The following is a 24609-nucleotide window of genomic DNA, read 5'->3' as shown; positions in this document are numbered from 1 at the left end:
TCTACCTACCCATATTAAAAAAATTCTTTTAACAAACTTTGAAAATCGCCTTTTTCTCTTACCAGTGGGTTTGGATTATGAAAGAGAATTCAGATGGTGAATGAAGTATTGGTAAGGATGCGGAAATCTTGAATACCATGGGTGGGAAGGGACACTGGACAGCTGCCGTGGAGGGCAGGGGAGGCTCCTCACATTGCAAACAGAACTGCCACAGGACCCAGCACTCACACTGCCTGTGCTTGTTTGTGTGTTTTTGAGACAGCATTTCTTAGTAGCTCTGTCTGTTCTGGAACTCACTCTGCAGACCAGGCTGGCCTCAAACCCAGAGCTCTGCCTGCCTCTGCCTCCCGAGTGCTGGGATTGAAGGTGCACAGCGGCCCTGCCTGGTCTTGGGGTCTCTTTTGGTGTTATCAGCTCAGATATACAGCTGTTTTCATAAAGGTACATATATTTGGTGCTTAGCTTTCCCACTTGGGGCATTCCCCTGCAGTGATGCACTGCCAGTGACCGATGTATTGAACTGCAAGGAGGAAAGAGGATGAACTATGCTGGCGGGAGAGCAGGGCTTGGTTTGCGTGCAGCGCCCTGAGTCCAATCCCACACCTAAGGGCTTTATACAGCTGAGCCGTGGCTGTTCCATTTTCCTCTTTAAGTCACCAGCTGGATCAAAGAGTATGGATAATTTGCATTTCTTATATCACTAAGCAATTTTTCATAAACATCAAATTAAAACTTCTTTAGCTCATGTAACATTGCATCTGTTCAACTACTTACTATATCCTATTTTATGACATTTATTCATTAGCTAATAGTGGTGTTGTAAGTTTTGTTTACTTTTTCTGATAATAAGACTGTAGATTTTTCTCTGTCACACTGTGATATCTGTGTCCTCTGGCAGAAATCCCCTGGCAGGTCAAGTTACTTTCCTAATCTGGAAATGTATTTTTGAGAATTATTGTAAGGCCATGATCTGAAAATGTGAGGATCTCTATGTGCAAAGTTAAAAGGAAGAAAAGGGCTACACTGATGTGCTTTATGCAAATGAATGACCGCATTCACTCTGTTCTAAGCACAATGTCTTCTACTAGGGAAAAGAGCGAGACTTAAACAGAAGGAGAACCGCGGACTGTGCAAGCGAGGAGGTAACCTGAGGCACAGCTGCTCCAGGGGCACCCTCTGGATCTCTGGGAGCTGCTGCTTCAGAAGCTGGTGGTTGTAGTGGTGGCTGGTGAACAAGTGGAAGCAGACTCCAGAGGCAACTCGGCCAGCTCGGCCTTTTCTCTGCAGAGCGTTGGCCTGAGACACAAACGTGTCCTCTAGACTTTCCATCCCTTTGCCGGCATCGTATCTAGAGAGGAAGAGGAAATACAGAGGGAGTTATTCTGTGCGCATGTGTGTATAAGCCCGAGAAGACCCAGGCTGTAGTTCTTCAGACACGGTCTCTCTCTTACTGGCCTGAGCTCGCCCAGTTGGGTAGGCTGGCTGATTTTCCTGTCTCTCCTTCCCCAGAGCCGATGGTACAAGTGCATGCCACCCATTAGCTTTTTCTTTTCTTTTCTCCTTCCTTCCCTCCTCTTGACCTCCCCGCCTCTTTCTTTCCCTTTTATTGAGACATGGTTTCTGTGTGTAGCCTTGGCTGTCCTGGAACTTGCTTTATAGACCAGGCTGGCCTCAAACTTACAGAGATCCACTTGCCTCTGCCTCCCAAGTGCTGGGATCAAAGCTCTTCCTTCCTTTCTTAAGTATGGGTTCTGGGGAGTGAACACAGTTCCTGCAAATACTTTACTGAGTTTTAAGAATGTCAAGACTATTGGGCACAGACAAGTGGTCTTCCTTATGTAAGACAGCCACCCTACTCAGGATCTACAGTCTGGTTTATTGTAGGACTGTGGGGTAACTAGTGCCGTGATGATTCAGGTCCATCAGACACCACACACATTTTCTTTAGCCATTTTCTTCTCATTGAAGCACAAGAAAAATCACATGGGAAAATGAATCCATTACTGGTGATTTTGCATCCTTGTTTGACTTGCACATTCCTCACGCTGGCCATGGAACCATATACAATGTTCCTTTAAAGAGTAGCTTGGCAGGAACCATTAACAGCTGTGCTATCCTACAGGAGGTTAGTCCCTCTGCCACTTCACCACAAAAGAATACCTCTTTTCTTTCATCTTCCCAGAATCGATGACATACACGACGTCATCAATGGTTATGGAAGTCTCAGCGATGTTGGTGGAAATTATAATCTTAGTCACGCCTAGTGGGGGCTTCACAAACACCGCCTGTTGCTCTTCACTGGATAGCGACGAGTGCAGTGGGTGAATGACACACCTGAAAGGAAGTGAAGCACAGTAAGGAGTCTGCACCAAGCACTGAAACTGACCTGCAGCAGGTAAATGTCTACTGAAGTTAGCTGAATGACCAAGAGTTATGGCAGTTTGGCTATGCTTGGCCCCTGGGAAGTGGCACTGTTAGGAGGCGTGCCCTTATTGGAGGAAGTGTAGCCTTTTAGAAGAAGTCTGTCACTGTGGAAGCCGGGCTTTGAGTCTCCTTTGTATACTTAAGACTGCCAATGTGGGGGAGGCCCCTCTCCTCCTGCTGCTTTTGGATGACAATGTAGAACCCTCACTCAGCTCCTTCCCCAGCACCAACTTTGTCTGGACACCGCCATGCTTCCTGCCATGCTGATAATGGGCTGAGCCTCTGAACCTGTGAGCCAGCCCCAGTAAAATGTGGTCCCTCATAAGTTGCCTTGGTCATGGTTCTCTTCTCAGCAACGGAAACCCTAGGACAGCGTCTGACAGTTTTGAGCACTGCCCTCAAGGCCCAGCTCTTAGAGGTGAGAGGCTCCTTCTGTTCTCACAAAATACAACCTTCCAGAAACACAAACCTTGTGCTGACCTGGGAAAAGTTCTGGGATTATTCAGGAGTAAACCACCAAGATTGATTGATACTTTATAAGTAACACACCTAAAAAAACTGACCAGCAAAGAATAATCTTTTGTCTTAAGTCCAGGCGGGTAGTGCTGGGAGGGCAAAGCGTGACGCAGTTAGGATATTCATTGTATGTGACAGCATACCCAGTGACTGGCGGAAAATTGTTTTCTCTCAAAATGGCAGCATTTCTTTGTTATTATTAATGCTGGCTTTCCCCAGCCTGCCGCCCTCCTCAGGAATCTGGCAACTGAAACTGCATGCAGATTTGCTGAGTCACTATGATAAGTGAAGAGAAAAGTCTGCCCTTGACGGAATGGAGTAACATTTTCTGGAGCACAGAGGCATCCCATTTCAAGCTGGCATAAACAAACAATGTTTGAGAGGTGACACGACAGTCTAAGGAGGGTGAGGACCACAGGGAGCCTTCAGCTCTTCATCTTTGGAGGTGGCTGTAGTGATGGCTATGGATAGAAAGCGAGTGGCTTACCGATGACTTCGTCTGTTGTTGAAGAGAGAGTTAGACTGTAGCTGTTCATAAAGCATCTTGATTTCCGCTAGCCCTGGTAAAAACACAAGTATAGCACCTGGGAATAAAAAATTAATAAATAAATAAACAAACAAGGGAAACTAATGTAGATCACAAGACCGTTTTTAAAACCAACAATAACTGATAACTTTACACTATCAGTTTTTCTTTGTAAAGCCTTATTAGTTAAACAAATATGAAATCACACTTTTGTATATACTCTGATTTAATAAGGAAAAAATAGTATTACCCTTTTCCAATAGAAAACTGAGGTATAGAAGAGCATGCTTTGAGTTATACAAGAAGCACTCACCGAGCACGCGCGCTCTCTCTCTCTCTCTCTCTCTCTCTCTCTCTCTCTCTCTCTCTCTCTCTCTCTCTCTCTCTGTGTACAAAAACATCTGAGAACTGAAGCAAATGCCTTGCACACATCAGACCCACCTAAGCTCTCCAGTATTCTTAGTATCCTGACCATTGTTATCTGTTTCTACTGTAGAAAAGTAACCTTGTAGACCAGAAGATTCCTTTGTTAATGAGATCCAGACATTTTACTGGATACGATTAAAACAAACAAACAAACAAACAAACAAACAAACAACTACAATTGGAAGTCTGATTGGTTAACTAAGTTTAGACACATTTGAAAGCGCTAGTAAATTAACTAGTCATGCCTTACTAACCACTGATGGCCTTTAGTATGTCCATTAAAGACAATCAGCAACAACAGGGGGTCTAGCGTGTTCCTGTCCTGGCAGCAGTCCCTTCCCAGTTACTTCTGTAGACGGCTGAGACCGCGTCTCACGTGGTAGTCAGGTGGTCTTGAGACTCAGTCTTGAGTTCAAGCTGGCCTTCAGCCTGTATTGAGTCTCCTGCCTCAGTGGCCCAAGTACTGGGGCTACTTGAGCCTCCACACCCAGCTTCTCTTGTACTTCATTCATGGAAGAAGCAGATAACCTCCTCACTAATGTGTCCCTCAGTCTCACACAGGTAAGCAGATGCCCATGCCAGCCGTGCAGCATGGATATAAAACACATCTCCGGAACTCAGTACCTACAGTCATGGCTTACCCTCTCTCCCCATGAAACTAGGAAGGAGTCCAAATCATCACAAAAATAGAGGAGGGCCAAAGAGCACAGAGATTTTTTCCTCACACACATTACCTTATTTGGCCTCCAGAGCCCCTTCATAGCCACCCTAGGTAAGAAGGGCATCAGTAGGAGACACACTACTCAGCCCTTGGCTGGGCCTTAGCTGGTAAGCTGACTGCCTCAATACGAACTTTCAGTTTCTGGCCCAAGATCCATCCCGTGCTCCTTTGCACTAAATGACACACATTTAGAGCAGTAAGACTATATATATATGTGTGTGTGTGTGTGTGTGTGTGTGTGTGTGTGTGTGTGTGTGTGTATAAGTTGTCTATATTTTTGTCTACTTTGTTATTATCTATTCCTCCCCCATGCCACCTGTTAGGGATAGCTCTCATATTCATGAATATATCACTGATTCTTGTTTTGTTTTGTTGTTGTTGTTTATTTTTGAGACAGGGTCTCACTATGTTTTCCTGGCTAACCTGGAACTGCTCTGTTCCTATGTACACCAGGGCGGCCTTGACTCATAGAGACCTGTCTGCCTCTACCTCCCAAGGGCTGGGATTAAAAGAATGTGCCACCATGCCTGTCTAATTACGGTAATTCTCTAAAATTTCTTTTTGGCTGGCAAGTTTGTTTTAAAAAAAATCTTTTGCTTTGGAATGAAACCAGGCCACCAGTCTATTGGTAATGCATTAGCAACTCCTGACCACTTGCCAAGAGAAGAGAAATAAGAAACTTAATAATTTACATGGCTTTCAAGTCTCCTCAGAAAACATCACGACACTGAAGTCTAAACTGAGAGAACAGCCATTAGTTATCACGGCTCCTAAGACTATGCAATGAGCATATAAAGTCCTTTATTGACCCATTATTCCACTCAACCAGCACCCAACCCTTCAACAAACATTTCTTTCAATCTGGCACGGTAGTGTACACCTTTAATCCCAGCATTTAGAAGGGAGAGGGAGGTGGCTTTCTGTGAGTTCAAGGCTAGTCTAGTCTACATAATGATTCCAGGCTATCTAGGACCTCAAAGTGAGACCATCTTAATTAAAAAAGTTCTATACTGGGATTGGGGATTTAGCTCAGTGGTAGAGCACTTGCCTGGCAAACACAAGGCCCTGGGTTCGGTCCCCAGCTCCGAAAAAAAGAAAAAGAAAAAAAAAAAAAGTTCTATACTTAAATGTACCAACCCCTTTCTCAGAAGCTGAGAAATACAGGAGAACAAGAAAGCCCTGGTCTTTTTATTTTTGCTTTTCTTTCTTTCTTTCTTTTCTTTTTTTTTAACATTGTTTATTTAATGTATATGAGTACCCTGTAGCTGTCTTCAAACGCACCAGAAGAGAGCATTGGATCCCATTACAGATGGCTGTGAGCCACCATGTGGTTGCTAGGAATTGAACTCAGGACCTCTGGGAGAGTAGTCAGTGCTCTTAACTGCTAAGCCATCTCTCTAGGCCTTATTTTTGCTTTTCAAGACAGGGTTTCTCTGTGTAGCCCTGGTTGTCCTGGGACTTGCTCTGTAGACCAGGCTGGCCTCCTCTACCTGCCTCTGCCTCCAGAGTGCTGGAATTAAAGTGTGTGCTGCCACTACCCAGCAAAATCCCTGCTCTTACGTTTATACACTACTGAAGGGAGATGGGTCAGTAAGCAAAACAATTCCAGACAGTGTCAAATATTAGTCATTTTGGATGTCATACAGAGTAAGGGTGAGGAGACGATCACAGATAGGATGGCCTGTAATGGAGACACAGAGGAAACCCACCCAAGAGCAGACTCGCAGTTTGCCAAGGACTAAGTGTCTCATATGTGCATCACTGGGACCTGAGAAAAGAGGCTTACCTGGAGGGTAGGAGTGCTTGCCGTCTACAATCCACTCTAACAAGGCCTCTATTAATTCAAGGTTGACCTTTTCAAAATCCATGACAGACATTGTCTTGATGACCGACTTGCTAAACCCTGAAAGAAAAGGAAGAATCAGAAGAATAATTACACCTTACACCTGTGAGGTTTGTGAGTGTTGGGTCGGTTCAACAGCACAGGAGTTCACATCTAAGGTGCTTACTTGGTGACCTTTTTTGTTTAGTCCCTCAGAAAACACTGGGTTACAGGAGTGCACACACTGTCCCTCTCCTCCCTTGCCTCCCTCACGGGGGCTGGGACTGTATGCACACACCAGCATGCTCACACCAGCACATCTCGTTTCTGTATTGCTGCAGAGCCAAGCCAAGGCTCCCCGCCAAGTCCATACACTTGATACAGACAGTATCAACTGAGTTACATCCCCAGCCCAAATGTACTTTGTTTTTCTGGAGCAGTGGGTGACCCAAGGAGAAAGCCCTTGACAGCACTCGCCCTGTTAGAACTTTTTTTTTTTTTTTTTGGAGCTGGGGACTGAACCCAGGGCCTTGCGCTTGCTAGGCAAGCGCTCTACCACTGAGCTAAATCCCCAACCCCCGTTAGAACTTTTAACCCTCTCCTCCTTCTTCTCCTTTCACCATCATTTATTAAAAGTTTAAGATCTAGAATAAAATTCAGTCAGCACATTTTAGAAACTCCTTCCAGATTCGATCGAACCCTGAGTCAGATCATCTAGAAGCCCAGGGAACAATTCCCACGGGAAGTCCTGAGTGGACACAGTGTTTCATGCGCGTTTTACAACAGTGCTCAACGTCTAGGTCCCTTTGAGACAGTGACAGCAATGATGGCTCCTCCTTGAAGGACACATGTGAATTTAGGAACCTCCTCGATGCTGGGCATCACATTGCAGGCCTTTACTCCCATCACTTGGGAGGCAAAGACAAGCCTCTCTGTGGGTTCAAGGTCAGCCTGGTCTACACAGTGAATTCCAGGTTCTCTTTTGACACCCCCCTTCCAGAAAGAACTTACTCCATACCTTTGATGTCATCTACAAATGATCCAGTAAGAATCTGTAAACTTCCTTCCTACTGGAGTCTTAGCAAAAGCTTCCTCAACTCTGTGTCTCTCACTGAAGCTGAAGCCCAGTTTCAATTCATCTGACTGCCAGTGAGCACCGGCCCCTCCCGTTTGTTGCATGTGTCCCACCCACCCCTGCCAGCCCCACCTCCTGCTGCAGGTACGAGAGCTCTCTGACATGCCTGGTTGTTATGTAAGCTCTGGGGATCTCAACTCCAATCGTCACGCGTGTGCAGCAGGCACTGCTCCAGCCATTCCACCCCCCCGGCCGATACCGACATTTTGGTTTTTCTGGTATTCACTACAATCGAGTCATGCGTTTTTCACTGAAATAGCACAAGGCAATGTTGTGGTATTTCAGTCATGTGTTCAGTACATGACAGGTCTGCAGTCTTGGCTTGCCCCATTATTAGTGGTTAACTAATTCCCAAATGTAATTGTTATTAACTCCCTGTGTAGTTAAGTATTTCATGGAGAGGTATGAGACTTACTTAAGTCTCAGGTAAATTTTACCCACCAGCTTTAGCAGTATACGTGGACTTCAAAAAACAAGACAAAACAAACAGACAAACAAACAAAAAACCCAACCAAAATAATCAATAAAATGACATCTTTTTTCTTTTCTTTTTTTTTCGGAGCTGGGGACTGAACCCAGGCCCAAAATGACATCTTTTAAAAAAATTCTTCCTTGGGGTTGGGGATTTAGCTCAGTGGTAGAGCGCTTGCCTAGCAAGCTCAAGGCCCTGGGTTCGGTCCTCAGCTCCAGGAGGCGGGGGAGATATTCTTCCTTTAGATATTTTAATTGTGTTGTTAGGGACCCCCTGCTCCTGCGATATACTGCGCCCGGCTTGTTCCTCCTATGAAGCCTGCTGTGCACATAATCAGAGGTGAGCACACAGGAAGTCCAAGGCCACTCTTTGCCTTTGTCCTGGAAGCTGAGGCTAGTCCTAGTTCCCAGCTCCCCTTCCTGCTCTTCTTCCTAGACTCCTATTCCTCGCTTATCTTCTGTCAGAACCTCTAACCTCTGTTAGTCCTGCAGGGTCAGTGTGTTTTCCTTTCTCTCCTATCAAAGACTTTTCTTTAATAATCAGAAAACAAAAACAAAAACTAAACAAAGCCGGCGGGCAGGTATGATAGCTGTGATCTGTGCATTTAGACTCCTGGGTTTGTAAGCTTAAAGTTGTTCTGACAAATGTAAGGCAGTGTTACTAGAAGTCTTGTTTTTCTTTTCTCTGGGTCATGGCAGGAAAGAAATGCAAGAAACTTTGGCATACTTGATACCATTCCTGAGTAAGCACAGTACCTTTATAACGGACCAAGAGCTGCTTGAAATCTAACTGCTGATCAGGTATTGTGTCTTTGACAGACTCCTCCTCGTCCTGGAGGTGAAGGGCCAGCCTCAGGTCTTCCTCCACCTCCTCCAGTGCAGTTCTGTTGTGCCTGGCTTTAAGCTTTTCCTTCGCAATCTGTTTCATGGAGCGCATATACGGGCTCCCGTCCTGTAACACATACCTGAGGGAGAAGGCAAAGAGCTGTGTCTCTGTGGTGTGCCCCTGCTGCAGAAGAAAGAAATTATCCTCCCACTTTGTTTACCCTCAGCAGAATGCTCTTGTTTCTGTCCAGCTCATGTGCTACCTTCTTAGCAGTCCAGGATTCTGCTGGCTGTGCCCTGTTTGGTTGGGAACACACTGGAATGAATGCCATTGGTTCTGTCTACCGTTCTTATCTAACTCAGAAAAGACTATGGCAGTAGAATGAAGGAAGAACGGCACAGACATTCAGAAGACATCTGAGCTATGTTCTCAGTTGCAGTGCCAGAATCTTAATTCCTTCTTAGAGAATCTCACCTACCTCCTCACGGTTCCAACTATAATTCTAAAGCAGCTAATTCTACCCTGTGAAGCCAAACGCAGACCTGGATTACCACTTCTTTTCTGAACGCTGCTACAAGACCATATTCAAACACACTGCAAGCCTCTCATTAGACAGTTTATGATTTGTTAGAGCTAATACTATTGTTATGGTGAGATGGAAAAGTCTGCACTTGGTACTGAAAGCTTAGATTGGTGTTCTAGGCCTGTCACTAAATCACCATGCTACAGAACTTCAAAGAGTCCATTTCGAAGGTCTTATTTTCTCATCATCTGGGAAAACTGACTGACACAACTGGAAACTCCTTCCTCTGGAGGTCTAAGGTTTCTCAGAGGCCCTGGGAAAGGTAAGGGTTGGGGGACAGTGAACAAGCAGGGCTCCCTTTTGCCCTCCTACCTTGCTCACTCAGATAATTTAATTCCCATTTTAGTTCTGACTTCTTTATGATTTTCTACAAGATGTTATTTGCAGAAAGGGTTCTATAGCCCCTTTTAAAGTCTAAATCTTGGTGATTCTATAGTCTTTGACTTTCTCCAGTTACTTCTCACTATCAAACACCATGCTCTTCCTTCCCATTCATCATTCGTCTTGGCATTTACCAAATGTCAGTTTTATGAAGGGGCCATGGCAGTGTGGTGTGGTATAGTGTGGTGATGTGTGGTGAAGTACGGAGAGCCTTTCAAGAAACTTGCAAACCAGTGAGAACAGACCAAGACAGTCACTAATCTGCAAGGCAGACTAGAAAAAGCACCATTAGAATTACAATAGAATAGCAGAGGATGGCATTGTCTGGCATCAATAGGAGGAAAAGCCCTTGGTCCTGTGAAGGCTCATTTCCCCAGTGTAGGGGAATGCCAGGGCGTCGAGGTTGGCATGGGTGGGTGGGAGTGGAGCATCCTCATAGAAGCAGGGGGAGGGAGAAGGGGATATGGGAGAGGGGAGAAAGGAGATAACATTTGAAATGTAAATACATAAAATATCCAAGAAAAATAAAATAAAATAAAAAAAAGCATTACAAGAAGTGCCAAAGACCTCCAAGCAACAGGCAGATGGGAATTCATCAAGGTAGCATCCAAGCTGAGGATCAAAGGCTGACTGGAAGGAAAGATGGAGCAGAAGTAGAGCAGGAAGAGGCACCGGCCCGCTGCCCGAGGAGGAGCAGGCGGAAGCTGCTGAGCTTCTCCGGCCACACATCAGCAGTGTCTCCAGCTCAGGTTTAGTACTTAGCACTAAAGAGCCTCATCTAGAAGCTTTTGTCACAGAAGTGACAGCTAAAACTCTGAGAGCCCACAGGGTGGGTTAACAATAAGGAACACAGTAAGCACAAAAGCTTAGAGGATCTCAAGGTCAGAAAGCCACAAAGAAACCTGTTTGTATACAACAGAAATGAACATTCCTACTTAGTTCTGACACTGTACAGGCACTGTGTGTACATGCGTGCACGAGTGCCTGCCTTCCTGCGTGGATGGACTTGGAGGACGACTTGTATTAGTCAGTTCTCTCCTTCTGTCATGTGGGTTTCAGGATCAAACCCAGACTACCAGCTTGGGGGCTGGTATCTTTACCCTAAGCCATCTAGCTGCCTCTTAATACACATCCTTTTTTAAAAAAAATTATTCATTTTTATTTTGTCTTTTGAGACAGGGTTTCTCTATGTAGCCTTGGCTGTCCTGGAACTCACTCTGTAGATCAGGCTAACCTGGAATTCAGAGATCTGACTGTTTCTGCCTCCCAAGTGCTAGGATTGAACGTGTGTGCCACCACTTCCTGGCTCTTAAAAGGTAATTTTAGAGATTTATTTTTAATTAGTTGTGTCTGTGTATGTGTCTGCATGTGGGTATGTGCATATGTATGCCTGGTGCCTGGGGAAGCCAGAGGTGTCAGATCCCCTGACAGTGGAGTTATAGATGGCTTCATGCCCTATGTAGGAGCTGTGAATTGAACATATATCCCCTGAAAAGTAGTCAATATGTTTAACCTCCAAACTATTTTTCCAGTCCCCTACATCACATCCTTTTTTCTTTTCTCTCTTTTTTTTTTTCCGGAGCTGGGGACCGAACCCAGGGTCTTACCACTGAGCTAAATTCCCCCCCCCATCACATCCTAACACTCAGCCTCTATTAAAAACTTCCTGAGAAGAGGATGATGATGGTAGCAGTTAACATTACAAAGCATGTTGTCATGCGTCAGGCACAGGTCTAAGCACTTTGTTTGCTGACGTAGGTGCTACCTGTAAAGGCCAGAAGAGAGACTTGATCTCTGAGAGTCCCAGTTGCTGGGAACTGAATTTAAGTCCTCTAGAAGGACAGCAAGTGCTTCTTTGTTACTCGAGTTAAACTATTACTCTACATTTCCTCAGTTGGTCCTTGGGCCCCGGGGAGCATTATTATTATTAACAATAACAGACACACCTGCACCTGATGGAACTGAAAGGCAGAGACACTGCCCGCTTGTCAGAGGTGTTAATGAGTGGGACTTGGAGTCTGCTCGCTGACAGAGAGGAGCTACTCAGTGGAGAAGGGAGGTGAAAGACAAGATAGGTAAAAAGGAAGATGCTATCCTGGCACACTCAAGATAAACAGTACCTGTGTTCAAAGATTTTCTTCCTTACCTGGTCACGGCAAGTGCATCCTCCAGAAAAAACTGATCAACAGGAAATGCACGACCTAGAAGACAGGAAAACAAACTAGACTCATCAGAGTCCCCAGTGACCGAGGTTGGGAGCTTTGTGTGCATGTTTCTACACACTATCTACATGTTAAAACAGTATTTGGAAAAAATAAATAAAAGTGAAACATTTTACAGTTTTTCTGTGTTATTGGAAATATTTTGTTTGTTTGTTTTTTGAGTCAGGATCTTTCTACAAAGCTCTGGTTGTCCTGGAACTCACTATGAACACCAGGATGACCTTGAACTCACAGAAAGTCCCCTGCCTCTGCTTCCTGAGTGCTGGGGTTAAAGGCGTATATTATCACACCCATCTTAAAAATATTCTTAAAAAGGTTTTGATGACAGAAATTGGTAGGCACAAGTTCTATTCAGTAGAGAGAACAGAGGTGGAGAGGAAAGAAATGACAGTTTCCCAATGGGACCTTCAAACCCGTTACACTGTTTCTTTCTTGCACTCTCCCTAGGCAGACTTGAAACAGCACTGTATTCTGGACAGAGCACATGCTCTTCCTCTGCTGTCACCGAGAATGCTATCACTTCAGTCAGTGTTTCCAAATTGTCCCCATGGTAATCAATCAACCACAGAAAGACAGGCCAGGCTCAGAGTGGTAATTATTCCCCAACAAGGCTGTGGGAACATCAAAGGAAACATTATCCGACTGTATTTTCTCCCAGCATGAATCAGTATCTGGATATTTAGCATGATCCCTAAATGAACAAGTTGGCATATTTTCCCTCTTTATGACAGACTGTACTTAAAAACAATATTCTGATGTTAAACGCAACAGAACGTTAGACATCCTAAGAACTAAGACTTTCAGGCCACATACAACATTAAAATCTGGCAAGGGGATGAATGACCTCTTGGTCAGCTGCTTTCCCCTGGGTTGTTCTGCTGTTAATGGACCACGTCTCTACAGACAGGTAGACACACCTCCTGATGTGAATGACTCTGACGCAGCGAGCCCTCCTTTAGAGGATGCACAGCGTGCTCTGGTTACCTGGTATGGTGATGACAGGGCAGTAGCTGAAATACTTGGAGAAGAGCCCAGCATCCAGAGTGGCACTCATGAGGATGACCTGCAGAGTCGCTCTCTGCATCACAATGTCCTTTAGAACTAGCAGTAAGAAGTCACTGGAGACAAGGAAAGACAGTCGCAGGTCAGACGCGTGCGACATAGGAAAACTACTGACTTTTGAGCATTTGGAACATCTAAGACTTAGGGGAAAGCATAAAACTCCTGGTGGAGAACAGTTCAGAATGTAAAAATATAAAACACCAGATGTCTTCAACAAACTCAGCGCAACACCAATCAAAACATAAGAGGCTTTGTCACTGAAGCTGATCATTCTGACTCTTTACAGGTACACAACCGGCACACACAAAGGCTTCCACTGTAGACTCTGTGAAAGAGCAGAGTTACAGATGGCCACGTCAGTGTCCAGGCTGTGGAATGGCACGCAGCTGCTAGAAGTCTAGACAACGACACAAACACTCCTGAGCTAGTGCTAGTGACAACCACAAAGCCCTCCATAACCTGTGGAGTGATGGACTCCACAGAGTAACGGGACACCAAGCAACGTTCTTCACTGGTCTATGCTAGCCCTCATCTTCCCGCAATCTATGATCAACACAGTTGATTACCAACTCCTTCTATTCAAACACTGAGTATACCATTCTCAGTAACTTCTCATCAGAGTGCTTACTGACACGGCTCTCTGCACCCTCATTTCCTTCTGTGCTCCCCCTACCAGGTAGGGTTCAGGACTCCATTCTTGCTGTCCCTGAGGAATGCAGCGTAGGGTCTCTGTACATCGTTAACATGTCAGCATGAGTGTCTGCCAGCCAGGATGTCCCCTCACTTCTTTCAGGACTGCTTAAAACAGGTTCGGCAAGGCCTTCCTTGGCTAACTGTGGAAGGTTAGCACCTATTGAAAATTTCAAACGAACACCACTTCTTGCCATGCATTTCTTATCTCCTCTTAGAACTTAACACTTTGTATTTTGGGCTTCCCTAACAATTAGAATGTGAACTCTCAAGGACAAGGATCTGGGGTGTTTGTTGTTTTGCTCACTACTCTGATGCTCAAGCCATACTGAGTGCTCAATGAATATTTAACTCACAAAATAAACCCATTCTCCATAAGAAGAAACCGTCTAAAACAAAAGATTTCTAACAAATAGTCTTTTTGCTCATATATTTTCTGTTTGGCTTTTCAAGATAGTATTTCTGCATAGCTTGGGCTGTCCTGAAACTTGCTCTACAGAGCAGAGTAGCCTTGAGCTCCATCTGCCCCTGCCTCTGAGTGCTGGGATTAAAAGCATGTGCTCTAGAAATGTTTTTTAATGCTTTCTAATTCGTTAAAATAAACTCTAAATGCCTTATTATGGTTTATAAGGCCTCTTAAGATTTAGCTCCTGTTCTCCTCCTGCTGTCTTCTCTTCCATTAACTCCTTCATGCTCTATTGGCCTCCCTTAGTTCAGAAGCCCACCCATGCTGCCTCCTCCCTCATACAGAAGCCCACCCATGCTGCCTCCTCCCTCATACAGAAGCCCACCCATGCTGCCTCCTCCCTCATACAGAAGCCCACCCATGCTGCCTCCTCCCTCATACAGAAGCGCACCCATGCTGCCTCTTCCCTCATTCAGAAGCCCACCCATGCTGCCTCCCCCCTCTACAGAAGTCCCATGCTGCCTCCCCCTCTACAGAAGCCCACCCATGCTGCCTCCTCCCTCATACAGAAGCCCACCCATGCTGCCTCCTCCCTCATACAGAAGCCCACCCATGCTGCCTCCTCCCTCATACAGAAGCCCACCCATGCTGCCTCTGTCCCACCTCTTAGCTGGGATTCTCTTTATACTTCAGTTATTAGTTAAAGTCATCTCTTCAGCAATGTGGTCTCTGACTCCCTTATGGTGTCACCTTCCATTGTTCATTTCTTCCTGCTCTCAGACTGTGAAGACAAGGACCTACTCATACCTGTGTCCCCAGCAACTACCACCCAACAGGGCACTTGATGTCAGCACTATAAATACATGAATGAATGCTTACAGAATGATCAAAAGAACAAAAGAAGCACCTGTAGACTACCCCCCAGGGGCACATGCCCAGAGGCTCCCCTGGTGATGGGCACGCCCTCTCCAACCACTGTGCTTCTGACCTGGGAGATCAAGAAAGCCACTTCTTCCCTCTAATTTAGTCTTCCTCTTGGCTTTATCAATATTAAGTCTGTGAAACTCCACACGAAGCAGCAGTTTTCACCTTCATTTAACAGGCCTGTGTGTCTATTGGGAGCGACTTCCTTTTACCTTTCTTCTGTCCTCTCGTGGACTTCATCAACAATGATGTGGGTGACTCCCTGCAAAGTTGCGTCCCCTTCCAGCCTTCTCAGCAGCACTCCTGTGGTGCAGTATAACAGTCTGGTGGCTGAGGACTAACATAGGAGAGAGCATTGCCACGCATTAATGAGATTTTGAAAAAGTAGCTATTGGCAAGCAAACCTGGATAAACAACATTAGACCCACCAGCGATTGCACTAAATACAAGACAGTAAGTAGCTTCTAAGGCCAGCCATCCACCCTTCCGCTTTATATTAAAACTGTAAACAACTCTCTCTCACACAAAACCCAAAACCACCCCAGTACGATTATAAAATCCTTTTTTCATCTTCTGAGACAGGGTGGATCTAATCCTGGGTGTTCTAGAGCTCACTATACAGAACATGCTGGCCCACAACACAGAAGATCCTTCTACTTCGCCGCCCAAGTGCTGGGAGTAAAAGTGCACACTACCAGGCCTGGTTATAAAATATTTCTTTAAAGTGGGTATTTAAATCAATTTGACATTCGCTTCAACTTTAATAGCAAGATCATTTCTACTAATTAAGAATAAAAAGCCAGGGCTGGAGAGATGGCTCAGCAGTTAGAGCACTTGTGCTTTGAAAGGACCCAGGTTTGATTCCCAGCATTTCCATGGCAGCTTACAATGATCCACAATTTCAGATCCAGGATATCCTATGCCCTCTCTTGGCCTCTGCAAACAGCAGGCATGCACCTGATGCATAGACATACATTCAGGCAAAACAAGTGTGTGTGTGTGTGTGTGTGCGCGCGCGCGCGCGCGCGTGTGCGTGCGTGTGATAGGATTTCAACCCCACCGAAAGTGATTATTAATAAACTGTAGGTACATATCCCCAGTTGCCTGTCAATCTCCAGATCCCCCAAACTCTTTACATCTAGAAACAATTCGTATTCCCAGGAAGTAAGCAGAGCAGAGCACACAGACCTTGACACTTTCCAACCGGATCTGATAGCCCACAGTCAGACCCACTCTTTCTGCTCTTTCCTTAGCAACACGCTCAGCAACAGAGATCGCAGAGATTCGTCGGGGTTGGGTACAGATGATGTTTGCCACCCTCTCAGGTGGCCCGTTCAGAGAATTATCCAGAATAAACTGTGGAATCTGTGTGGTTTTCCCACATCTGTATGTCAAAACAAAGGAGTCCTAAAATGAAGTTTTCAAGGGCTAGTTAACAAAGCAATCACAGGCGACAAGGGACCCACAGCTAACTAGAGTGTGCTGCTGAGCCTAACACGCACTCACGGAGGACCAGGCCTAATGAACCTAGGAACAGGGCAATCAAATGGCAGTCTGATGCCATTTATAAAACGAAGGCTATGAAAAAGACACAATGAAGATCTGAAAATGTCTCTAGGGATGTGAACTCTACATATGGATCCCAAAGAAAAAGTGTTGGCTTATGATTTATTCTAGGGGCCTTGCAGAGATGATTCAATGGTAAGAATGCTTGCTGTGAAACACAAGGAGCTAAGTTCGAATCCTCAGTATTCAGGTAAGAAGCAGGACACGGTTGTGCCAGCTCCTGTCACCCCAGAGTTAGGGTAAGGAAGGGACAGAGGGTCAATGGACAATGGGCTTGCTGGCCTCTAGCCTAGCTCCAGGTTCAGTCAGAGCTTGTCAGGGATTGAGGCAGAGAGTGACAGAGAAGGACATCTGACATCCTCCTATGGCCTCTCTAACACAGAGCCTCACACACCTTTTATATTCTTCTCTTTGAGGTGGAATGATTTGGTCATAAATGGGCTGAAATAAAAAACTATGAGAAACCAGGAGATATAAAATTACTCTCTTAGTTGAGTCTCGGCACAAAACTAATGATGCTTTGTGTAATCCTGAATGAAAGAACTGAATGAAGCCCGAGAGTTGGCTAGGATAAGTTTGCTTTCAGAGTATGGAACAGGGAAAAATATGTTACTTAAGCTGTTGCTAAAAGAAAAAACACGCTTTATAGAAAGAAGGAAAGACACAGAAGATACACAGCTCTCAAGCTGTTGGCATGGAATTCTCCTTCTGACTTGCAATGGGCCTCGTGAAAACCGGTAGCCAGACCGTCTATAATGAAGGAGTCTCGGGGCAGAGGCACCCATCTACAGGACGGATGCCTGAGCTCTGTTTTAGCTCTTGTAGTCTGGCCCTGAAACTACATAATTCAACCACCTTCATGGAATCCCATTTCATATCTGACAGAGAAAACGAAATGCTCACATAACGTGGGTGCATGCATCTCTTAAGGCTACCTGGTTAAGGCAGACGATGCCCCTGCCTATGTGTGCACTAAAGCTGCATCTGACGTCAGTCACTCTCTTACCCAGTCATACCACTTATGACAACCACTTGGTGCTTGCTCAACAATTTAAGAATGGTTTCTCTTTCTTCCCAAGCAGGTAGTAACTGTCTTTCTTGTAGAATTGCGTGGAACTGTCTGGAAGCCTAAAAAAAAACAAGGAGAAGGCAGCAGCTGAGTTATTTCTAGTCACTGTTCACAGAACTCACCTTTGAATCCCACGGTGGGGTTCACTGCTCCTGCTCGCTCTTTAGCAGTTGGCTCTCAGAGCTCAGAGCTGTGAGGCCTGAACCCACAGACATTAGCTAGATGGCTGGATCCATAGAGTAAGCAGAGCAATCTGTAGTTTTATAGCTAAATAAACTGAACAGTGTGAACCTCTCCTGCTGAGCGCTGGACTGATCCTAACCAATAACAATAATTATATCAACACTGTGATAAATATTTGTATGTCCACGGAAATGGTTCGCACATGCATTGCCCAATACAGTAATTCTGGCCGCAGGAGGCCACTGAGCCCTTGAGGAACAGAATGCTCTTTGGAGGAACTGAACTTATTTTAATGAGTAAATCCAACTTCAATAGCCAAAGCTTTTAGGAGCTGCTGCAGTAGACAGCAAAGGTCTATACGAGAGCAGACCTTCCCCAGATCAATAATAAGCTAGAGCAATTGCCGAAGCTTTCTCTTTGGCCATTCACCGTAACTAGGTAAATCAGTTTCACAGCTAATGATCAATACTCTCGACATTGCATTATACGCTAATATTGTGGGAAAGATGGACTGCGATAGTAGGTACAGGTTTGAAGTTTGATAGGATGGAAAAGCTCTCATGTTCTATAGCATAGCTCAGGCTGAAGCAGGAGGAACAGAGTTACAACTTGGTGCCACATGGTAAGTTCTGGCCAGGTGGGATGAAGATCCTGTCTTTAAAACAATGGTTTTAGGCTGGAGAGATGGCTCAGTGGTTAAGAGCACGGACTGCTCTTCCAGAGGTCCTGAGTTCAAATCCCAGCAACCACATGGTGGCTCACAACCATCTGTAATGAGATCTGATGCCTTCTTCTGGTGTCTGAAGACAGCTACAGTGTATAATAAATAAATCTTTGAAAAAAAAAAGAACTTTTAAAATAATGTTTTTTACATATATTATATATATGTCAACTAAAAGTAAAATTGAAGAGTTGGAGACTCGGATCAGTGGTTAGAAGCCTATACTGCTGCTTCAGAGGACCAGAGTTCAATTCCCAGCACCCACATCAGGTGGCTCACATCATCTGTTAAGTTTAGTTCCAGAGGATACAATCCCTCTTCTGATCTATGAAGGCACCTGCCTACACGCGGTGCAGGTAAATTCGCCCAGATTCGCACGAATGAATAAATAATAATACTCTGTAAAAGTAAACTAAAAAATTGTAAATGAAATATAAGCTGGGTGGTAGTGGTGCACACCTTTAATCCCAGCTCTTGGGAAGCTCTCTGTGAGTTTGAGGCTAGCCTGCTCTACAGAGTCAGTTCCAGGACATCTGGGGCTACACAGAGGAACCTTGTCTCAAAAAATAAAAGAAAATTAAATAAAGTAAAAAAAATTAAAAAATAAAAAATAAAAAAAGAAAGAAAAATAATTGGCTATACTTTGGAACAATAAAGAATTATATTAATGTCATCGCAAATAATTTTATCATATAGATAGGTCATGACAAACTAAATAACTTTCCATCTCTATAATTTTATTTATGGTACGCTACAAACATTTTGATGATCTATGGCATATAATATATATTTGATGATATAATATATAAAAAAAATTGTGAAGGGTCCTTAGACATTACTTAATCTAATCCACAAACTCATCCAATAACTAACCTTTGACTAACATCCAACTGGGTCCTCAAAATTTACTTATGGTTTCTTTTCGCTTTTGGTTTTTTTTTTTTTTTGGTTCTTTTTTTTTTTTGGAACTGGGGACCGAACCCAGGGTCTTGCGCTTCCTAGGCAAGCGCTCTACCACTGAGCTAAATCCCCAACCCCTATGGTTTCTTTTAAAACAAATCTTCACGTCAATGTAAAAACATGGACTTTTGAGACAGTTGGACTAAACTTCTGTTACCACTTACTGTCTTGTGACCTCGGGCACATTATTTATCCTGTGAGCCTTTGAAATGGCATCGGTTTTCCCCTTCTCTTAGATATGGGTTTCCTAAGTAAATCACAGCATTAATATTCCCTTCAAATATTAAATTAGCTATTATTGCATCGGATGTTCCTAAAACATCTGGTTTACGCATGCACTCGATATCTGCCAGCTGAGTGTCCCAAAGCACCCAGCACACGTATGTAAATTTGCGGTGGCATGTAGACAAGGGAGTGGTAGCACAAACCTGTATCTAGCTAGCAAGATCTTGTCCCAAAATGACAAAAGAGAAAACAAAACACAAAAAACAAAAAAGAAAAGAGAACAAAATGAAGGAAGGAAGTTTGGAAGGGGCGAGAGAGTCTTAACCATTCAGAGCGAACCAAAAGCTGGGAGGAAGAGGAGCCTGCAGACCTGAGGAGGAGGCTGGCCCGTGTACAGTACCTGTTTCATCTGGAACTGCCTGCAGATCTTACTGTTCTCCGCAAATAAGGACTTTGCAGGCCGCTCACACCTTCTGTAGCTCCTTTTCTTAAGGTTCACATAGCTTTCATTCTCCACGACAATAGGTGCAGGGCCTTCGTCCTCATCTGCATCCTCCTCCAGCTCTGATAATCCTTCCCCTTGAGTGGAGTGAAAGGAAACATTTTTAATTTGTCCCTTCTTTAGGTAAGACAGGGAACCCTGAGGCTTGACTGAACAGCTTCATTTATTTCCATACTACTCCGAAGCGAGCACGGAAGACACTAACTTGAGCTTTCCCCGAGAATAAATGGTGTTATTAAATCAAAGTAACAATAAAGACTTTTCTTTTCCTTTTTTGAGACAGGGTTTCTTCGTGTAGCTTTGGGACTTGCTCTATAGACTAGGCTAGTCTTGAACTCATAGATCTGCCTGCCTCTGTCTTCCAAGTACTGGAATTAAAGGTGTGTATCGAAATCAAAGCTTTCAGTTCAAGGAATTAATATAGAATGTCTCAGCTACTTGCAAGGGTCCCCCAAATTTAACGGTACAAAATAACCAAGTTTATGAAACAATGCACTGAGAACAAAGTGTGGCACAGCCATGTAATGAATTATCCCTCAATAACAGAAAGGAATAAAGACATACTATGGCGTGTGTGAGCTTTGAGAGCATTATGCTAAATGAAAGACTCCAGCTTTCAAAGGCTGAAGATCATGACTCAGTTTCTATGAAATGTATACATAGGCAAAGCTGTGAAGACAGCCTATGGGAGAACAGTTTTTAGGCCAAAGACAGCGACTGATGCCTACAGGTTTATTTCAGGAAAATCAGTAGTGTTCATGACTGTGCAACTCTAAAACATTAAAAAAAAAACCCTATTTAATGATATCTGTTAAATAGGTGAAATTAATGTTATATAAATGATCTCAGGAATGTTATTGAAAAGTCAGACTAGGGATGTAGCTTAGTATAGTTGTGCTTGCCTGGCATAGGAAAAGCCAGAGAGCCAATCCCCAGCACCACCAAAAACCACAAAAACAAATGAAACGAACAAAATGAAACACAAGTTTCCATGAGAGCTCTGCCACTCCCCAAGGAAACGGGTGACTGCTGCTCGGAGTGACCTGGCTGGGATGTCCGTCAGCTTCCTGTAGCATCCTGCAGCCCATGCGCTCTACTTACTGATGTGTACAGGAAACTCTGTTTTCCCCTGCACCGCTGGGCTTTAACCCAGAACTTCACGGACATAGGCAGACGCCCTGCTGCTGAGCTCTATCTCTAGCCCTTAGCTAGGAAACTCGTATGAAAGACGGAAAATTGCATTTTTCCTGAAATACAGACATAAATGAAAGTAAATTCTTTGAGGAATGCTGAAGAGGAGTTTGTGGTATAAGAGTCTGCATAGCAGGCTGGAGAGATGGCTCAGTGGTAAAGAGCACTGACTGCTCTTCCAGAAGTCCTGAGTTCAAATCCCAGCAACCACATGGTGGCTCACAAGCATCTGTAATGGGATCTGATGCCCTCTTCTGGTGTGTCTGAAGACAGAGACAGTGTACTCACATACATAAAATAAATCTTTAAAAAAGAAAGGAATCTGCATGGCAAAGCTGGACAAAGCCGGCAGCTTACATACATTTGTATTTAAGGAATTATAAAGACAGCATTATTTTGGTCAACTTTTTTTTACCAGCCTAGAATACTAAAAAAAAGAGGAGGAAATGGATATCACATATAAGAAGTAAACATATGAAACCACGTTAAATGAAATTGATTTTCTGACCATGTATCTTAAGGCCTCTTTGACCTTGGTCTCCACAGGCAGGAGCAAGGCAGAACCTTATCCAGCGCTGCCATTCATATACTCAGGCTGGTCATTCTCTACACAGTAACGGCATTTACACATCAGCCCAGACTTTCTACCTAGGGAGCTCGGCCAAAGAGTTACAGCTGCCAGCTATAGCTAAAGGCAGGCTCAATGACCAGTCAGGAAATTCTTTTTGTTCAAGATCACCAGGAAATAATCCTCATCCAGCCTCAAAACGTTTTACTTTTAAACTCATCACTCTGAATGCTGATCCCATCCTGTACCTAAGATCAACATTTTACGTACCTTCTAGCATCTGATTAGAAAGAAAAGTGTTACTTGGGATCACCGGTTTGCGGTAGGCAGGTTTACTTATTCTGGTCTCGGATGGTGCTGGAGGGACGTTGATGGGAGGAACACTGTACTTATGTTGAGTGTGTGTTAGTAACTTGACAATCTCAGACTCTTCCTCTAAGAGGGTGATCAAAGAATATACAACAGGTTCTGAAGTTTTTGCGAATTCCAAGGCCTTGCCATAAAGGAACTCAGAAATATGTAAACGACAAGCCAGAGGTAGGTTCTCATTGGTGGAATAAAACGCCACGAGGGGAGCCTGGTAGGGGTATTTGTGGTCTTTAGAAAAGCGGATCTGAAGCTCATACAGAAAAGTGGTGTCTTTCTCAGCATCCAGATGAGGGTCGTTTACGTTTCTCTCCGTTCTCCCAATGAGCTGATGTGGGGGCACTTCATGTTTGAATTTGCATTTTGATCCAAATTTACAGTTTCCTTTGAGGTAAAATTTACAGGTTTCAGGTGAAGTGTCCCGTACATTTTTGCTACTTTCCTTTTGCTTAGACTTGCAGAATTTGTTGGTCAAATATTCCAGTTCCAATCCAATGGTCCAGACTCTGTTCTGAATTCTTTCTATAAATTTTTCTCCACAGATTGACTTGAGAGCAAGCGTCTCTTCCTGTCTCTGCTCCACGCACTCATCCAAGCTCACAGAAACGGCTGCCTCAGAGAGCGCCATCCTCTCTCCAAAGGTCTCCGAGAAGCACTGGTGCAGAAGGTGCTCTAGTGCTGCCCCTAAGTCTCCCTCACAGATCCTCAGGGCCAGCTGACAGTGCTCCGTGTGGAAGCCATACCTGCCGAGGGCAAAACGTGACAAAGATGCTGTGTCAAATCTTCATTCCCATCACTGACGTGAGATTCACTTAAATACATGGATGAAATTATAACTGTGGACAGCTACATTCTGTACTTTGAAACAGCACCCCTGACAATACTAACCCCTCCATTTCAAGAGACAGAGTTGTCGGCACATTGGGCCCTACCGGCACTGTCATGGCAGGCCATCCACAGGGAGGACTTGGCTGCCATGGCTTCTATAAGTGATAAAGTGATCACCTGGAAAGTTTTTGCACTGCCAGTGGCGAGACTGTAAATTCCGGAAGAGGAGGCTCCACTTCTTCTGGGCCTATATACTCCCAAGGACGGCAGTCGGGAAGAAAGGTTGGCTCTGGTCCAGCTGACCAGCTCTGCTCAGCAGCACCCTCGGGCACGTCCTCTTCCTCCTCCCCAGAGGAGCCTCTTCTAGGGAAGGGGACATTTTCAGGTACTGGGTGTTAATGTCTACTCATTTCAGAGAAAAATTAAGCAAGGATCTAAACATTTAATCAAAGAGCGAAGGATGTGGGACCCTGCTCTTCCGTTGCTGGTTTTGTCTTAATAGTGAACCGTTAGCTTCTGTCCTGGGAAATGACATTTCTCAGGTACCTACATGCCGTTCAGGTCATAGGTAAAGTCATTTACAGAAACAAATTCTTCCTAGCTTCTCAATAACTCTGCTATACCTTACTGAAATCCCCATTTTTCAAATGATCAATGAGCCTTACAGAGGATTAGTAACTAAGGTTACACAGAAAGGAACAAGATTCTCACCCTAGGCTAAGCCCAGAGCTTACATACACTCTGACCCACAAAAGCCATCTCTTCCTCTTATTCACAGATAATATCCCGTCCTTTCCCCTTTATTTAATGTATAACCCCCTTTTCTAAGTCTGAGACAAACAAGTTTGTAGAGGACAGAAGAATATTTTCTATTCCTGACTGACCATTCACTAGTTCTATCAAAGAATGTATTTATTGCCGAGGGTTGAGTGTAGGTCAACTACTCAAGATTTCTAGCAAACATAAAAATGAATGAACCTCTTCAACTGTCAGTGTAACAGAGGAGTTAACACAGTGCAGAGGTAGAGGGGAGACAACTAAGAAACTGTTTCACTTGGGTGGCTAGGTACAATATTAAAGCTTGACCTAGAAGCTGAAGAGATGGCTCAGTGGTTAGAACCACTGGCTGCTCTTTCAGAGGACCTGGGTTCAATTCCCAGCACCCAAATGGCAGCTGATGGCTGTCTATAACTTCAGTGCCAAAGAATCTTACACCTTCTGGCCTCTACCTGCACCAGGCAACAAGAGGTGCCCGGACACACAGCAGGCAAAACAGCCATATACATTAGAAAGAA

General features: G+C 44.4%; 1 protein-coding gene across 5 annotated transcripts in view; it reads right to left on the bottom strand.

The window, feature by feature from the left end:
* Dhx57 (DExH-box helicase 57) overlaps nt 1-24609 on the bottom strand; it is a 51293-nt gene that overhangs the window by 14520 nt on the left and 12164 nt on the right. For all 5 annotated transcript variants that reach the window (XR_004388570.1, XM_032908822.1, XM_032908819.1 and 2 more), the window contains 13 exons: nt 23492-23677; nt 22391-23229; nt 20260-20438; nt 17708-17829; nt 16324-16519; nt 15348-15472; nt 13038-13171; nt 11978-12032; nt 8798-9006; nt 6400-6516; nt 3428-3524; nt 2161-2334; nt 1148-1348 (listed from right to left, as the gene is read on the bottom strand). Coding sequence is in view for 4 of the 5 variants with exons in the window: in XM_032908822.1 (XP_032764713.1) it covers nt 1148-1348; nt 2161-2334; nt 3428-3524; nt 6400-6516; nt 8798-9006; nt 11978-12032; nt 13038-13171; nt 15348-15472; nt 16324-16519; nt 17708-17829; nt 20260-20438; nt 22391-23229; nt 23492-23677 (2634 nt within the window). In the remaining variant the exon portion in view is untranslated. The remainder of the gene's footprint in view (nt 1-1147; nt 1349-2160; nt 2335-3427; nt 3525-6399; nt 6517-8797; nt 9007-11977; nt 12033-13037; nt 13172-15347; nt 15473-16323; nt 16520-17707; nt 17830-20259; nt 20439-22390; nt 23230-23491; nt 23678-24609) is intronic.

The sequence above is a fragment of the Rattus rattus genome, chromosome 7, assembly GCF_011064425.1.
Source record: "Rattus rattus isolate New Zealand chromosome 7, Rrattus_CSIRO_v1, whole genome shotgun sequence".
NCBI classification, from domain to species: domain Eukaryota; kingdom Metazoa; phylum Chordata; class Mammalia; order Rodentia; family Muridae; genus Rattus; species Rattus rattus.
The sequence above is the reverse complement of the archived record's forward strand: the minus strand, read 5'-3'. Positions and strand labels throughout refer to the sequence as shown.